Below are 18,095 nucleotides of genomic sequence, written 5' to 3' on the forward strand. Positions count from 1 at the left end.
TGTGCTGGATGTTGAAATGATGGCAGTTTTGGAGATGTGATTTGGCTACCCCTACAAAAATCAACTTAGAATCACAGAATAGTTAGGGTTGGAAAGGACCTTAAGATCATCCAGTTCCAACCCCCTGCCGTGGGCAGGGACACCTCACACTAAACCATGGCACCCAAGGCCTCGTCCAACCTGGTCTTGAACACTGCCAGGGATGGAGCATTCACAACCTCCCTGGGCAACCCATTCCAGTGCCTCACCACCCTTACAGGAAAGAATTTCCTCCTTAGATCCAACCTAAACTTCCCCTGTTCCAGTTTTAGCCCATTACCCCTTGTTCTGTCACTACAGTCCCCTAATGAAGCGTCCCTCCCCGGCAACCCTACAGCCCCCCTTCAGATACTGGAAGGCTGCTCTGAGGTCTTATTTGCATGGGCCCCATGCTGCCTGAAGGGTGCATTCAAGTCAATAAGAGAAGACGGGTGAGAGCCACCCCTAAAGGCATGTGTTGTAGCAGCAGGGCAGAGGGTCTACAGAGCCCTGAACAAGCTGCCCCTGAATACTTCATAGTATTACAGCATGGTTTGGGTTGGAAGGGGCCTCAAAGCTCATCTAGTGCCAACCCCTGCCATGGGCAGGGACCCCTTCCACTAGAGCAGCTTGCTCCAAGCCCCTGTGTCCAACCTGGCCTTGAACACTGCCAGGGATGGGGCAGCCACAGCTTCTCTGGGCACCCTGGGCCAGTGCCTCAGCACCCTCACAGGGAAGAACTTCTTCCTTATAGCTAACCTGAACTTCCCCTGTTTAAGTTTGAACCCATCACCCCTTGTCCTGTCCCTATAGTCCCTGATGAAGAGTCCCTCTCCAGCATCCTTGTAGCCCCCTTCAGATACTGGAAGGCTGCTCTGAGGTCTCCACGCAGCCTTCTCTTCTCCAGGCTTAACAGCCCCAACTTTCTCAGCCTGTCTCCATACGGGAGTTGCTCCAGCCCCTGAGCATCCTTGTGGCCTCCTCTGGACTTGCTCCAACAGCTCCATGTTCTCCTTATGATGAGGACACAGCTATAATGTTATAATATTCCACATACAGAATTGACTTGGGTGAACACTGCACTAACCAGTCCCGTTGAAGGCAGGAAACCTTCATTCTTACCCTTCCCTGGGCTCACACCACTGCTGCCCAGCACGTGTCCTGCTGAGCTCTTTCACCCCAGCCCTCTCCACAAGCCTTCCGAAAGGATTTCATTGCAACAAACAGCAAGGCCAAGAGCAAGAATGACTTCAAAATCCAAATAAAGCTCTTTTTCCTCCCCCCCTTTTTTCTTTTGGCCATGTCATTGCGAATAACAAACATATCTGTGGTTCACAGAGGAGGCAATAAATTAAAGTCACAAATGACACCAAAAAAAGATCCTGAAGTCATTCAATCCACAACCCCAGGATGGCTGCGGCCCCGGGGGATGCTTCTCACTCTTGTGAAGGGCTTGGAGGCCTCAAGTGAGGAAGTCCAGCACCAAAAGCGCTCTCTGAAGTTGGGTTTTGCTTTGCTTCTAAAATTAAGCCAAACCTCTTGGTGCTTCCTGAGCCTCTGCTGTGGTGGCCGCAAATGGGCTTTAGCAAAGAAGCTTTTTATTGTGAGCTGAGAGCTGAAGCTGGATGCTGGGCAGCGTGGTTGTGTGTGTTTCCTCTGTAGCCACCCGGAGATGGCTGCGACATTGCAGATTCTAGACAAAGGAACTTGCACTTAATGTCTTTCTAACCTGAAATTGGTGCAAAAAAGATGGATTTCAATGCGTTTGGAAGCTGAGCATCACCAGCAGTTGAACTTCCCTATGGTAAAGGCAGTCCTGTGAGATCCACTAGCAGCAGCAGGACCTGATCTTGGAGGCTGTAGGAGTTCTCCTCCCCTTCTGCTACCCTCACCAGACAGTGCAGAATCAAAACCAAGCCAATCTCCCCCCCCCGGTGTGCTCCTCAACCAAAACTCAGAATACAAGGGGTGCCCATCTGCATAACACTGGTGAGTCCCCAGCACCCTCCCAGGGAAGAGCTTCTGCCTAAGAGCTCATCTCAGTCTCCCCTCTGGCAGGTTAAAGCCATTCCCCTTGGCCTGTCCCTACATCCCTTGTCTCAAGCCCCTTTCCAGCTTTCCTGCAGCCCCTTTAGGCACTGGAGCTGCTCTCAGGTCTCCCCTTCAGGAGCCTTCTCTTGTCCAGGCTGCCCCAGCCCAGCTCTCTCAGCCTGGCTCCAGAGCAGAGCTGCTCCAGCCCTCGCAGCATCTCCATGGCCTCCTCTGGCCTCGCTCCAACAGCTCCACGTCCCTCTTGTGCTGCTGCCCCAGAGCTGGATCAGGGCTGCAGGGGGGGTCTCCCCAGAGCACAGCAGAAGCACAGGATCCCCTCCCTGAGCTGCTGCTCACGCTCTGGGTGTGCAGCCCAGCACACAGGGGGGTTTGCAATCACATTGTGTCAGAACAAGTACATAGCAATGGTTCCTCTCTCTGAGCTGAAGCTGGGCTGGATGAAGTCTATAGAGACAGACACTGCCCAAGCACCAGGTTTGGTTTCAGAGCAAATCCATCCATTAAGACCCTCACAACTTTCCAACGTCCTATTAGCAGGAGAATACACCAGAGATGAGAAGTGGATGATCTTTAAGGTCCCTTCCAACCTAAACCACACCGTGAATGAACCATACAGGGTGATCTCAGCTGATTCAGGCTGTGCTGCAGCCATCTCCTTACCCACAGATGTGACAGCAGCACAATAGCATGAATGATTCCTGTTGCTCACTCCCTGCTGAAGGACAGCATTCAGGCTCTAAATTAAGAACACGCACAGCATTAACATTACCATTAACCTCAGCCCCTCCCTAATTGCACTGCAGCAAAGCAGACGTAACAATCACAAAGATAACATTGTGTGTCATAAATATCACACACAGGAATACAGCACTCACTGCATTGGTTTCCTGACCTGGGAATGCTGCTATAATTGTAGTTGGTTGTGTTCACGGAGGGTTTCGATGTGGAAGCTGGTTGCCAACAGCTCTTGTTTGCTGTAATTTCCCATCAGGGTCTTAAAACACTTTGGGTTCCCAATCAACAGGGTGTCAACGCGCTGCTCCGGGTGCTGCACAGCAGGAATTGCACTGTCTCGGTGGGAACATATGAAGAGCATCCCCAGGATAGAAAAGCTCCATGTGGAGAACTCAGTAATTAGAGCAGAATTTGCATGTTTGGGGATTTTTCGATGCACATTTCACAGCTAAGGGCATCTAAATTAAAACTCTCTTTGCTTTTGGAGGCCCTCCATCCAAGTAAAGAGCAGAAGAGCATACAACAGACTGGTTTGTGTTGGAAGGGAACTTACAGCTCACCCAGTTCCAACCCCAGCCACGAGCAGGGACCCCTTCCACTAGAGCAGCTTGCTCCAAGCCCCTGTGTCCAACCTGGCCTTGAACACTGCCAGGGATGGGGCAGCCACAGCTTCTCTGGGCACCCTGCGCCAGCGCCTCAGCACCCTCACAGGGAAGAGCTTCTGCCTAAGAGCTCATCTCAGTCTCCCCTCTGGCAGGTTCAAGCCATTCCCCTTGGCCTGGCCCTCCAGGCCCTTGTCCCAAGCCCCTCTCCAGCTTTCCTGCAGCCCCTTCAGGCACTGGAGCTGCTCTCAGGTCTCCCCTTCAGGAGCCTTCTCTTGTCCAGGCTGCCCCAGCCCAGCTCTCTCAGCCTGGCTCCAGAGCAGAGCTGCTCCAGCCCTCGCAGCATCTCCATGGCCTCCTCTGGCCTCGCTCCAACAGCTCCACGTCCCTCTTGTGTTGGGGGACACCAATCCCTCCTCCTTCCTTACCTAAGGTCTTTTACACATTATATAGAGAATGTCATTTTGGGGCTGTTTCCCTGAAACCATCAAGTTGAACTTCCCCTCCTGCCACTCGCTGGCAGTTGATGCCGGCTCCCTGCAAGGCTCCTCCCAAGAGGAATAGCAGCCTGCCAGGGAGGTTTGAAGGGTGAAGCTCAACAGCAGCCATTCTCTAACAGCACCAAAGGATAACTCAGTCCCTCATTAGGATGCTGAGCTACATTAGTTCTGCTGCTTACGGAGCGAAAGCCTTAAAGCGGGGCTGCATCTTCAATTTCACACTTTGCAACGTGATGCTTCAGGTACTCGAGGCATTTACAGAGCGTTTTAGATGGGTGAGGAGCTGCTGGTAACTCTGCTAATGCCTGTCAAAAAGGCAGCACGTGCCTCTGAGAGAACAGAGGTGAAATCACCCAGCAGTACAATGGGGTTAATGCAGCACAGAGGGTGAAACAAGCATCCTGTATCACACGTGAGGCTTTGATAGCACCATGAGCTCAACCGAGGGGTCGGCATCACCCTGCAAATCAAACACAGGTGATCTAAGAAGCGAATTTACACCACAGAGCTTCCATTGAGCCTGGGAAGTGTTGTGAGCTCTCTGCTCTATCTCCCTGCTGTTCAGTTTTCACACAACTTGAAAGATTTGAAGGCTTTGAAGCTGCTGAAATGTGGCTGAAATTGCTCCGTGGTTCAAAAGATGGGATGGAGGGGTGATAAACGCAGCTGAGCTGAGAGAGGGGAGACTGAGATGAGCTCTTAGGCAGAAGCTCTTCCCTGGGAGGGTGCTGAGGCGCTGGCAACAGGGTGCCCAGAGAAGCTGTGGCTGCCCCATCCCTGGCAGTGTTTAAGGCCAGGTTGGACACAGGGGCTTGGAGCAAGCTGCTCTAGTGGAAGGGGTCCCTGCCCGGGGCAGGGGTTGGAGCTGGGTGAGCTTTAAGGTCCCTTCCAACCCAAACCAGGCTGGGATTCCATGATTCTTCTGAAGGCCCTTTGGAGAAGCCCATTAAGTTCAAAGCCAGGATAGCAACCCCACTGCCCCAAACACAGAACATAGGTCAGGTTTTGGTGAGGATGGAAACAAAGGGGAAAGTATGTGGGTGAAAGAAGAACGTAATCCGGTCACATCTCAAAATGCCTTTTTTCTGTTGGTTTTTAATCTAAACCCAAAACTTACACTGAAGCCAAACTTGTGCAGTTTAAAGAGCAAGCGTGGGCTTCTCCATGAAGGGATCCATAGAGCCAAGTGACATAAAGACCTTGCAATAGAAGATAACTGTTTTGGTGGTGACATCTGTGCCATCCACAGCCCAAAAGCTGTCACTGGCCAATGGCAGCAATAGGTGACAGTCACAAGGGAGGCACTAACAACCACAGCACCCAAACCTCCCAAACCTCAGCCCGAAATTGCACTGGGAGGCCTCAGAAATCCCACAACATTCCAAGCAATCTCCGATTGCCCTGGAAGCACAGTTAACTTCAGTTGTCTTTTGATTTTATCTCTGTTTTCTCAGGTTCTGGGCTATTTGGGATAGCATTCCATGTCCCTACATGCGGGTATGCACCCCAGTGCCTGCAGGTACTTGTCTGGAGATACCCACTTCCCAGTGTATCTGGTTTTCTCCTCGGAAAACAAACCTTAGGGAAGAAGCCCAACCTTTGGGAAATTTCCTTTGGGAAATTCGTCTTCTTACCCTTTACAGGCACTGATAAAAAGGTTTCTGGTCCCACTGCACCTTGCTGATAGGGATGCGCTCAAACCAAGGGAGCTTTCAAGCTCAGCTTGGCTCTGCTTAGCTCAGCTCTCCACTTCCCAAGTGTTCTCTAATTGCTCTCACAGTGATTTCAACACAAGATGCTGACCTGGCCCTCACAGTAACAAAGAGATTTTCCTTCCTTTTTCACCTAAATTCCAAAGTTTCCTGATAAACACAAGGATAGGATTCAGAGAAAGCAATGGGAAACCTGTGCTGCACCCCTGGCAGTGCTCAAGACCAGGTTGGACTGAGCTTGGAGCAAGCTGCTCTAGTGGAAGGCATCCCTGCCCATGCCAGGGGGGTGGAACTGGATAAGCTTTAAGCTCCCTTCCAGGCTGGGATTGTGTGATTATGGCAGATATCCGAACACATTCATCAGTCTCTTGCTTCTCCAAAAAGGCTTTTCCCAAATAAGCAAAAACTGAGAAACAGATAGAGTCTGGGCCATTAACATTGATGGTGTGCATCACAGGGAAACGTCTCCATTTCTTCTCTATCTCTGACTTTAGTCTCACTGAACTTAATCCCTTCCAGCTATGGAGAAAGCACACCCCAAAGACAAAGGGCGGTTGGCCACTTCTCAGTACATTGCTGGGCTTAATTCAGGTGCTGATCCCAATAGGAGTCTCCCCCAAATCAAGAAGTGAGCCAAGCAGCCTGAAACACACACACAGGAAAACACAACGTGAAACTCATTCAATACACACACAAACAGACCTGCAACTCCTCCCTAAGTATCACACCGTTCCCAAGGGAAGCATTTAGTCACCCATCAGAGTTACGCCTGACTTCAGTTCGGCACAAGAGGCATCACACCACATCTGCAAAGGGTTCAAAGATGTTTTATATGAAACCATAAACTGGTGTAGTTGGTTAAGCACCCAGTGTCAGCAGGACACTTCATCTCCAGACAGGGGGAATCTGGGAAAGCCACAGCAGAAAGAAATGCCTGAAGAGAAGACTTTGGTCATAAGCATCACCAGGATTCACAGGCAAATCTCGGTGTGCTGCTCTGAGCAACACCATCCCTGCATCAAACCTGTTCTGGCTGGAAGGTGTCCTTTGAAACAGTGAACAAGAAGTGTTACAGTGTGATTATCTATTTCTTAGAGCATTCCTCAAACTTTTCCTCACGGGAACAGCTTTGACCAGAGCAACTGCCTACAAACTCCCACTGGATGTTGGGTTTTAACGTTGTAAGTAACCTTCCTTCTTACTCCATAACCTTCCTTCTGACTCTATAACCTTCTTTCTGACTCCATAACCTTCCTTCTTACTCCATGACCTTCCTTCTTACTCCATAACTTTCCTTCCGACTCCATAACCTTCCTTCTTACTCCATGACCTTCCTTCTTACTCCATGACCTTCCTTCTTAATCCATGACCTTCCTTTCTTCAAAAACACTCTGGGTTTCTCCTTTCTCCCTTCTCAATAAACCACTCATGCCAGGATTATGTGCCCATCTGTGCCAAGATAACAGCAGAGGTCAGTGTGTTTCAGTCTAACAGGGGTTTGTATAACCAAGATAAAAATGCCATGAAGAAAAGCCTTCTTCAGACCAGCACAAACATTGATACCCAACTCTGCACAGCTCAGAGCACGGATCAGAGTTCCCAAAAATGAAAGGAAATGAAGAGAAAATACTGGATTCATGCAAGTTTGCATCAAAACAAAGACAACCCCCAGCCTAAGAAGACCATACTCATAAAGATCAACCAGGGGAACGATGAAGCACGGGCTTCTCATTGTAGATATAGTAAGACTAAGAGAAGTGAATCCATCCACCAGCACCTCCAAAGGCTGTTGCTCTCCTGCACAGCTTAGGCAGTACCAGCTTCACACCCCAAACAGCTCATTGAAGTTTCGACTGTACCTTAGCAGGGACCTTCATTCAACTCTTCACCTCCCCGATGCGACGGTCAGAGCTTTATCCGATTCAAACCAAAGCAGGACACCAATGGGGAGGACACAATCAATCCTTAGTAAGGCTGATGATTATTCCCGATGCGCCCTGTGAGAGAGGAACACCCAGTTAATGGCAGTCCCAGGACAAACCAGTCATTTCGCATCATCAGCTGGATGAAGCAAACAGGCTTTTTACTGCCCCAACTGCTTGAGTTTTGTGATGGATCCCTGGGATTGTCCCATATAACTGGGATTGTCCCAGCCACAAACGTGGTCTCTGGATGAAATAAGTTTATCAGAGTATTACAAGCACAGCTGGAGGTACAACAGCTTGCAGAAGGCATGGAGGTGGTCAAGAAGAAGACCGAAGACCATAGCTTGGGCCATTTAGGGACTAACCGAAGGCTACTCAGTCTGCTGATACAGCAGGAGCCTGATGAGCACCAAACCTTAAACTGTGCTGTTTTGCAGAGAGGACAAAGAGGAACATAAGTCACTTGGCCTGAAGCTGGAAAGATCATAGGATCATGGCATGGTTTGGGTTGGAAGGGACCTTAAAGTTCATCCAGCTCCAACCCATTGCCACAGGCAGGGCCACCTTCCACTAGAGCAGGCAGCAGTGAGTCCTCTTTATTCAAGAATAATTTGTTGTCCTAATTCCTTCCTGTTGAAGCAGCTTCATTTTGCATGGAATAATTAGGACTAATTTGGACCTGGGATGGTAAAGGAGAGTTCTCTGACTTCAGAAGAGTAGAGAAGAGCAGAACCTCTGCTGCGTGAGTCAGGTTGTGCTGTGCCACCCCTCCTTGAGAGCAAAGCTAGAAGCTGTACATGACACCAAACATGGTTGGAAGGAGGGAGCAGAACACACAATCCCAGAGTGGTTTGGGTTGGAAGGGACCTCAAAGCTCATCCAGTTCCAACAGAAAGTAACTGAGAAACTGAATATATATATATATATATATATATATGTGAATAATTGAGGAAACAACCAGGTCCCATTAAGCCGGTTGCCAAGGGAATAATTCACTTGTCTCTCCCCCAGCTTGATGAAATAGATATTGTTTTCCTCTCCTCCTTACTAACATACCCACAGCTTGAGCAGAGCCACCCATCTGCTCCTGTAGATGCTCTGATACATGCCTAATTCCACCTCGGAGCCATTTCCATGAGCAGAGTGTAGCTTTGAAGGCACCTTCCCCTGTGTCAGGCCTCCAGAAGGGTTTGTGTGCTTGAAAGGTTTGTCTCCTTTTTCCACTGATGCTGCCTGTCCGGCTCCTGCCCCTGCCCCTGCCCACACCCTGCCTCCTCTAGAGAAGAGAAATAAGGCTGGGTTTAAGGCAGGGGTTTAGATTTGGATGTGCTCACGATGCCCAGAGAAGCTGTGGCTGCCCCATCCCTGGCAGTGTTCAAGGCCAGGTTGGACACAGGGGCTTGGAGCAAGCTGCTCTAGTGGAAGGTGTCCCTGCCCGTGGCAGGGGTTGGAACTGGATGAGCTTTAAGCTCCCTTCCAACCCAAACCATCAATGATTCCATGATTTCATAAATGGGACAATCACTGTATTTCTCTGAAGGTGCTGTAGAAAGGAGATGCACTCTGCAGCCACAAGGAAGAAGCAGCACCTCCTCCCTGCACACCCACTCCATCGCTTTGCATTCCCTACCACATAATCCATGCTTCCTCACGGCAATGAGGATTCCCGAACAGGCTCTCTCTAATTATCCCTCATCCTGACAACACCTAAATGTTGGAACAGGGACTCAAAATGAGAGAGTGTGAAAACAACCCCGTCTCCTTCCTCCATTCACACCGCGGGTCCCAAGCGCACGAGGACACGCTCCTACCGGAGCCATTCCCACGCAGCCTTCCCACACAGTGATTTGTAAGGAACCATTCCAAATGAGAGCACAGCAGGAATAACTTTGGAACTGCGAGGAGCAGCGGTGTGATTAGAAGGCCTGCTCATGTCTAGAGTTGTATTAGAAGTAATTTCCATGCAAGCAAAACAAATATCCCCCCACTTTTCCAGGAAAAAGCCATATTCCACAGTGATCTACACGCTCTGCAATCCCATTGACTTCAGAGGGATTGCCTGTGGTGTGAAGCACCAGGCTGTGGCCTCCCAGCAATGAGTAAATCCCTTCATATTCCTCCTTTCATGATGATCCGATCAGGTGCAGCAGCCAAGACCCCACCAGCCAAAGTTCAGCCCTGCGGTGATGCTGCCCCTCTCCCCATCAAGGCTTGGGAAGGAGGTGGAAGGGAAATAAAGGTCTGATGATGGGAATGCCGATGAGGGAAGACTGAGGCAGGAACCCTCCTTCAACCTAATCACAACCGGATCCAAGAGTCACTCTGATCCCAGGCCATGAAGCATTTTAGGTAGCGCAGGGACACATTAACTCCTAATTCCGGCCCTAATCTTTTCTCCTTGTTCTTTAAATGCTCCCAAGATTCCAGACTTTCCTCGGGATAAGGAGGAGCTCCACTCATGTGCCCCTTCTCTCCAAGGCATCTGGGCTCTTCATGAGGACATGACCTGCTTTTCCATTTACAATCCCGAAGCAAAAGGCAACTGCTGACCCCACTCTTCACTTGACTCACAGCTGTAGTTACAGGGCTACCAACACGCTGGGATAGAGGCTAATAAATGTTTAATGGCCCAGTAAACATCAAGGGCTTTATCTACAGCCCAGTGCAAAGCCTGATCAAATAGAATAATCCTTTGCAGGGCTGTCTGCTGCTTCCCTGGCCTCCAGCGGGACGGGAGGAGATGGAACTGCTCTATATGCAGGCAGGAAAGGGAAACAGCCATAGGGAAAGAGGGGATAGCTATAGGGATACGGATGTTTTCCCTGCTTCTCTGTCTTCTAAAGCCTCATACCTCCAGTATGATATTTGAAATGAGTCATTTTGACACATTAAAGCTAAGCAGTTACGGTTTCATTCTGCTACACATCTCTGTAACAAGCTTCCCTAAAGACCTGATGCTAAATCTCAGTCCAGCGATGGTTTGATAAACTCGCATGAACAAGAGATAAAGCACACCAGAAAGAGCCATGAGGCTCCAGGAAACCTGAAGAGGGGCTTGGGACAAGGGCCTGTAGGGCCAGGCCAAGGGGGATGGCTTTAACCTGCCAGAGGGGAGACTGAGATGAGCTCTTAGGCAGAAGCTCTTCCCTGGGAGGGTGCTGAGGCGCTGGCACAGGGTGCCCAGAGAAGCTGTGGCTGCCCCATCCCTGGCAGTGTTCAAGGCCAGGTTGGACACAGGGGCTTGGAGCAAGCTGCTCTAGTGGAAGGGGTCCCTGCCCGTGGCAGGGGTTGGAGCTGGATGGGATTTAAGCTCCCTTCCAACTCAAACCAGTCTATGAAAATCACATCCTGGTGCTGCTGAGGTCTTCTGCTATATCCAAGGCCACCTGACTCCAGCACCACCACCTCTGGGCTCAGGCAATGGGAGCACCCTGCTTCCCAGTTCAACCTCGTCAGACCGGAGGTTCCTCTCACTCTGCTCCATGCAGAAGCCTTAGGGTCAGGGCAGGATTATGAAAACAGAGGCTCAAAGACAAAATGAAGGCACCTGGAGGCTGGGCTGTCCGAGGCTCAACCCTGCTCCACACCAGCCCCATCCCTCCCTCCATGGGACATTTCCATCCAGCATGGCCAGGAGACTCCTTGCAGAGGATGCTTTAAACCCCATGGAGCCGCCAAACCCCATCAGATGAAGCAGTGAGAGCTCAATATAAACCCACCTGAGCGAACCACAGCATTGCTGCCTGCTGGGGTGAGCTCAGACCTGGTGAGAGCAAAGATCTACGCCCAAAACACTTCCTGCCTCTGCATGAGCTTTGTTTGCTTTGGGGTTTGTGGTAGATGGGAGCGCAGAGTGCAGTGTGGCAGATAGGTTATTGCTACTAATGCCAAGAGACGTGCTTCTTCCCCCTCCTCTTTGACAGATAAAGCACTACAAACGCCATTCAAACAGGCAGCATTCCCAGATGGCATCAAGAATTAGAATGGTTTATTTGTGGCTTTAGTGACTTTGAATAAGGAAAAACAGATAAAGGAAGAAATGCATCTGAATTAGGACTCCCTCGCCTTCCTTTTGCAGCTCATACTTCAAATAGCAGCAGGGAAAGAGCATTTTGCAGAGCTCTGGAAAGCCACACATGGATAAAAAGAAGCCATTTAGCCAAGGAGGAGGTGAAGAACAATGAGAGTCATGGAAGTCTGCTCCGAGGAGACATCTGGGAAGGTGAAAGGAGGAAGCAAGTGAGAGAAAACACTTTCACAGGGATAGAAATGACTGCACAGCAGCAAGAGAAGCATTATTAAACTATTGTATATGTACACAGCTCACACCAAACAAGTGTGGTCACACACAGTGCTGAATGCACTCACAGCCCTACATCAGCTCAGCCCATCCCTGCAGCTCCTGAGGATACAGGGATGTATTCCGTTGCAGAATCAGAGTGGTTGATGGTGGAAGGGAGCTCTGGGGATCATCTGGTCCAGCCCCTGTTCAGACAGGGCCACCCAGAGCCTGGCTCCATCCTCTATGCACCCTCCCCTCAGCCATCTACAGACAGGGATGAGACCCCCCTGAGCAGTCCCAGCTCCCTCAGCCTTTCCCCACAGCAGGGATGCTCCAGCCCCTGCATCATCTCTGTGCCCTCCACTGGCCTCTCTCCAGTCTGTCCACGTCCCTCTGGCACTGGGGGTTGCAGAGCTGGACACAGTGCTCCAGGAAGGATCCCCTTCCTCTACCTGCTGGCAGTGCTCTGTCCAATGCAGCCCAGGACACCACTGACCCCCTTTGCCACAAGGACACGTTGCTGGCTCATGGTGAACCTGGTGTCCACCAGGACCCCCATGTCCTTCCCTGCCAAGCTGGGTGTCACCATGCTGTGGGCCCCATCACTCAGCCAGCTTTCAACCCCCCTCACTCTGCTCACCCAGTCCATCCATCAACAGCTTCTCTGTGAGGATCTTCTAGGTCTTATGGGTCAGGGTCTAAGGCCCTACTAAGTGCAGGTAGACAATATCCGCCATTGTCCTCCCATCTACCAGGGCAGTCACTTCATCATGGAAGGTCCTCAAGTTGGTCAAGGAGGATTTCCCTTTGGTGAACCCATGCTGACCACTCCTGATGATTTTCCCATCCAGCATTGGACATGGTTTCTAGGCTGAACTGCTCCATCCCTACCTGTACTTAACAGCTCTGGCTCAGAAAACTTGGGGAATCTCACATTTATCTGCTCGGTGCTCTTGAGGGAAACTGCTTGATTATTGCAGTGATAGAGACTGCAGGGAAACCGGGCACTGGTGAGGCTGCACCTTGAATCCTGTGCTCAGTTCTGGGCCCCTCACTACAAGAGAGACATTGAGGTGCTGGAGTGGGGCCAGAGAAGGGCACTGGAGCTGGTGCAGGGCCTGGAGCACAAGTGTGATGGGGAACGACTGAGGGACCTGGGGGGTTCAGTGTGGAGAAGAGAAGGCTCAGGGGGGACCTGATGGCTCCCTACAAGTGCCTGACAGGAGGATGGAGCCAGGAGGGGCTGGGCTCTGCTCCCAAGGAACAAGGGATGGGACGAGAGGAACCGGCCTCAAGCTGCACCAGGGGAAGTTTAGATGGAGCTGAGGAACAATTCCTGCCCCAGAGGGTGCTCAGGCATTGGAACAGGCTGCCCAGGGCAGGGCTGCAGGCACCGGCCCTGCAAGGGTTCACACAGCGTGGAGACGAGGCCTCAGTGCCATGGGGCAGTGGTGGCCTTGGCAGTGCTGGGGAATGGTTGGACTGGATGAGCTTAAAGGGCTTTCCCAACCCAGGTGACTCTATGGTTCTATGAAACAGCATATGCAGGACAGAAAAACACTCATAGGTCACTATGAAATCTGGTATCATCCAGGGAAGCTCACCACCAGAGAGCCGAGTTTAGATGAAGAAGTGAAAGAGGCACAGAGAGCATCATTTGTATGGATGACAAACAGACACAGACTCCAGCACTGAAGCCTAAACTTAGTGCAAGAAAATGCCATTTACTTCCAGCACAAATGGATGACAAATGGACAGAGAAGCCAGTGGCAACATTAACTCTTGGAGCCCAGCATGTCCCAGGAGATCAGATCAAATCCTTCCTGCTCCTTCCATCCACTGCACCCAGACCAGGCACCCGACGGCCTCTTCGATTGCTTCCATCACCACAATAATGATGCTCAGTTTTAGCATCTTCCTTTTGGCAGAGACTCTCTTAAAAGCCCAATGAAGAACAAGTAAATGCAAGAATTGAGGGGAAAAGGTGCCAACAAGGCTTGCTGTCTGCCCCTCTTCCCTTCAGGGGGATGGAAGGTTAAGTGCTCAGCATCAGGCTCCTCAGAAAGCCTACAAAGGGAGGCACCCTCAGAGGAGGTCAAAAAAGCCTTTTTCTTACTAGAAACCACTTAGAACTTGCCACAAGAAAGGGTAAACCCTGCGGAACCAGTGACATGGAGCCATGGATACAGATCCCACTTGGGCTCAGCTTCAAACCCACTTCCCACCTACCAGGGTAAGCAGCTTCGGCAGCCCCATAGTCTTCTCTGTCTTTCCCTGGTGATGCTCTGACATTAAACAGCCAAATACACAAGTCACTACCCCAGGAAGGGCACAGCGTAGGGATAGATGGACTTGTTTAGGAGGGAAGTTCAGGGCATGATGCTCTTTCGCAGGACCCTGTATGTGTTTTATGTTAGATACTCACTGGACTGAGAAATCCATGAGCACCCACAATGCACACGCTGCTGAGAAGGGGGACCAGGACACAATTCCTTCCCGATCACATCCCACCAATAAGTCGAGTGCTCTCCCCCATGGGTCTGCAAGGAGGGACACAGGACTTGTGCTTCAAGCAAGAGAAGCACTGCAGGTTTCACACCGATGATCAAAGGAATAGATACCTAACACTTACCCAGAAGCATCTCAAGGAGCTTCCAGTGTGGGCTGCCCAAGGAGCCCAGGTTGCTGGGATCACAGTTCTGATCCTATACACAGGTAGGTGTATAAAAACATGGGTCTTCAAAAATTGTCTCTTACTCAAAAGGCCACGGGCTGCATGGCAGTGACATTCATCACAGAATCACAGTCTGGTTTGGGGTGGAAGAACCTTAAAGCTCCTCCAGCTCCAGCCCCTGCCATGGGCAGGGACCCCTTCCACTAGAGCAGCTTGCTCCAAGCCCCTGTGTCCAACCTGGCCTTGAACACTGCCAGGGATGGGGCAGCCACAGCTTCTCTGGGCACCCTGGGCCAGCGCCTCAGCACCCTCACAGGGAAGAGCTTCTGCCTAAGAGCTCATCTCAGTCTCCCCTCTGGCAGGTTCAAGCCATTCCCCTTGGCCTGTCCCTACAGGCCCTTGTCCCAAGCCCCTCTCCAGCTTTCCTGCAGCCCCTTTAGGCACTGGAGCTGCTCTAAGGTCTCCCCTTCAGGAGCCTTCTCTTGTCCAGGCTTTTAGTTAAACTCTCTTTAGTTAATACTTTGCTCTTCTGGTACCTTTAATACTTCATCACTAGAAACTGAACATCTGTTTTGCTTTGAGGCTTTCAGCAGTGACTCAATGTTATCTACAGTGTTGGACCACATACGATCCATAATCCTGAGGTTGGTTTGTCCCTTCCCTGGCACAGGAACGCTTCCTTTCAGGAGCAATCAGCCTGCAAAACTGTATTTTAAAATCACCAGAGCTGGATGCAAGTGAAGGAGGAAGCACAGGTCCCAGAGAAGCTTCACCCTCAGCCTGCACATACCTGTGCCCAAAGCTCTCAGATGAGGGTGATGCAGAGCTCTCAGGCTCTGCAGAAGCTGCAGTCTCCTGCTGTGCTTACAAGGAAGCATGATAAACACACCAGCATTCAAATGGCTCCAGTGGCCCTCTCACCATGTGCACCTCCTGGAAGCAAGCCCAAAGGTTTAGCTGGGATTTAAGCCCTGCTGGTGCTCAGCACCACGCATCACACCAGAAGTGAATGGCCAGACGTAGATGTGCAGCTTTAGAAAGAGGATGCAGCAACAGGAAATATCCCTGCACTGAGGGACCAAATTAACTTGCTGATGTAAGGCACCAGCATCCCATTAACGAGGCAGATGCTGTGCATGCACAAAGCCATGCCTGGGAGAAGGACTTCAAGGGGAACATGCACTGTGTATGCACAAGGGAAGAACCTGGACACGGTCATCATCTTGTCCTGCTGGAAGGGAAGGGATCTGTGCAATATCCAAGTGAGCTGACAAACCTTCACTGGCAAACAGCCATCTCCCCCCAGTTCCACTCTTTCAGTGAGTGTTTTCCCTTGAAGAGCACTGGACATGAAGCAAATCCAAACCAAAGCTGAGGAGCAGCACTTGGGGTGTTGGGTGAGGAGAAGCTCCCCATGATCCGGCTTCAGTGCATGCTTGAGCCCAGAACCCCCCCTTGTGCTGGGCTGCACCCCCTGAGCGTGAGCAGCAGCTCAGGGAGGGGATCCTGCCCCTCTGCTGTGCTCTGGGGAGACCCCCCCTGCAGTCCTGATCCAGCTCTGAGGCAGCAGCACAAGAGGGACGTGGAGCTGCTGGAGCAAGGCCAGAGGAGGTCATGGAGATGCTGCGAGGGCTGGAGCAGCTCTGCTCTGGAGCCAGGCTGAGAGAGCTGGGCTGGGGCAGCCTGGACAAGAGAAGGCTCCTCAAGGGGAGACCTGAGAGCAGCTCCCTGTAAGCACTGGAGCTGCTCTAAGTTGTCCCCATCACCTTCTCCTCTCCAGGCTGAACAAGCCCAGCTCTCCCCAGAGATCCCATCTTCTCCCAGAACACTTCCCCGTCTCCAGCATGGACTGCTTTTGCCCAGGGATCTTCCTTCCATGACTTTATCCAGTCACCTTGTCGATCCACATAAGGTTTAAGCACCTTTCATCAAGCAGCAACAGAGCTTAACCTGTGGGGTAGAGGTGTTGGCAAACACCAACAGCACACAGGTTGGGAATGTGCCAGCAGGAGAGCACCAAACCTTGTGATACCCACAGCTCACAAATCTCCACCACGTCTTCGCCCACAGCTTTTACAGCATTAGTAAAGAGCACAACAAAGAGGCATTGCCTGAAAGGCTCCAACTGAGCTCCTCTGCAGGGAAAGAAGCAGCAGAACTGGTTTGGAAAGAGAAGAGGAAAGAAAACACAGATGAGTCTGATAACGTGTCTTAATTAATAAAGCATAAACCAGACAGGCTGGTTCAGGCTGTGTGCCCCATCTGCTCTGACCTCAGTCAGGAGCATCCCCATCCCCACAAGTGCCACTTGCATTATAGATATTCCCGTGTGCTGACAAGCCAGAGACGAGCCTTCAGCAGCCGAACCAGCACATGTGCTCCTCTACAGCCTCATCTCACGTCCTTGCGCTCTTTTCTATAGGAAAAAGGGATGAACAACAACTCATGAGTGCCCAGTGTGTAAAGCCTGGTCCTGAGACACCGAAAGGACCAAACAGCAGGGTCTGGTAAGAGGCTGAGAGAGCTGGGCTGGGTCAGCCTGGACAAGAGAAGGCTCCTGAAGGGGAGACCTCAGAGCAGCTCCAGTGCCTAAAGGGGCTGCAGGAAAGCTGGAGAGGGGCTTGGGACAAGGGCCTGTAGGGCCAGGCCAAGGGGAATGGCTTGAACCTGCCAGAGGGGAGACTGAGATGAGCTCTTAGGCAGAAGCTCTTCCCTGTGAGGGTGCTGAGGCGCTGGCACAGGGTGCCCAGAGAAGCTGTGGCTGCCCCATCCCTGGCAGTGTTCAAGGCCAGGTTGGACACAGGGGCTTGGAGCAAGCTGCTCTAGTGGAAGGTGTCCCTGCCCGTGGCAGGGGTTGGAGCTTCAGGAGCTTTAACCTCCCTTCCAACGCAAACCATCCTGTGACTCTATGATGCTCTATCACTTCATGCACGCCCAGAGCATCTGTTGGCACCTGCACCTGAGCAAACCAGCAAGAATCAGATCAGGAGAAGACAGTCTTTGCTATTCTTCATGCAGCACGAGAGCACTGGGATGGGACTGAATAAGCAATGCTCTGTTGGGAAAGCCCATACCACATCTATGATTACACACAGGCACACATCAGGCCAGAGTCCCAGCAGCCAAACAGGGAACACCAATGCTTTATTAAAGGAGAGCCTTGAGTAACTCGGATGCAAACAAGCTCCTGTCCACTCGGATGCCAAATCCCTTTAGGACAAAGAGCTGCTTTCATCAAGTGCTGATCTGCAGTCAGGACTGACAGGGGAAGGAGTGGGGAGGATCCGCCATTGTAGAAGCATCCTTAGCCCAAGCCTCTGAGCTCGAACTGTGGCTCTCCATAGCTCAAGGAACATAGAAACCCAGCCTGGATTGGGTTGGAACGGAACTTAAAGCTCTTCCAGCTCCAACCCCTGCCACGGGCAGGGACCCCTTCCACTAGAGCAGCTTGCTCCAAGCCCCTGTGTCCAACCTGGCCTTGAACACTGCCAGGGATGGGGCAGCCACAGCTTCTCTGGGCACCCTGTGCCAGCGCCTCAGCACCCTCACAGGGAAGAACTTCCCTATATCCAACCCAAATCTCCCCTCCCTGAGC

At 51.4% G+C, this 18,095-nt stretch overlaps 1 protein-coding gene and 1 long non-coding RNA gene across 3 annotated transcripts in view; both read right to left on the bottom strand.

Moving 5' to 3' along the window:
• The window catches only part of LOC134174840 (uncharacterized), a 141,883-nt gene that overhangs the window by 103,965 nt on the left and 19,823 nt on the right, over positions 1-18,095 (bottom strand). The window lies entirely within an intron of this gene.
• Positions 1-18,095, bottom strand: part of PTPRA (protein tyrosine phosphatase receptor type A) — a 112,438-nt gene that overhangs the window by 78,673 nt on the left and 15,670 nt on the right. The window contains exon 2 of one of the 2 annotated variants that reach the window (XM_062640104.1): positions 7,479-7,616. In XM_062640104.1, the coding sequence (XP_062496088.1) occupies positions 7,479-7,496 (18 nt within the window). In that variant the 5' untranslated portion in view covers positions 7,497-7,616. Of the gene's footprint in view, positions 1-7,478; positions 7,617-18,095 lie in introns of those variants that run through there. The other variant, XM_062640103.1, reaches the window with a different exon arrangement.

Source organism: Pezoporus occidentalis, unplaced genomic scaffold (assembly GCF_034315485.1).
Source record: "Pezoporus occidentalis ecotype Australia unplaced genomic scaffold, CSIRO_AGI_Poc_V1 ctg63, whole genome shotgun sequence".
Lineage (NCBI taxonomy): Eukaryota > Metazoa > Chordata > Aves > Psittaciformes > Psittacidae > Pezoporus > Pezoporus occidentalis.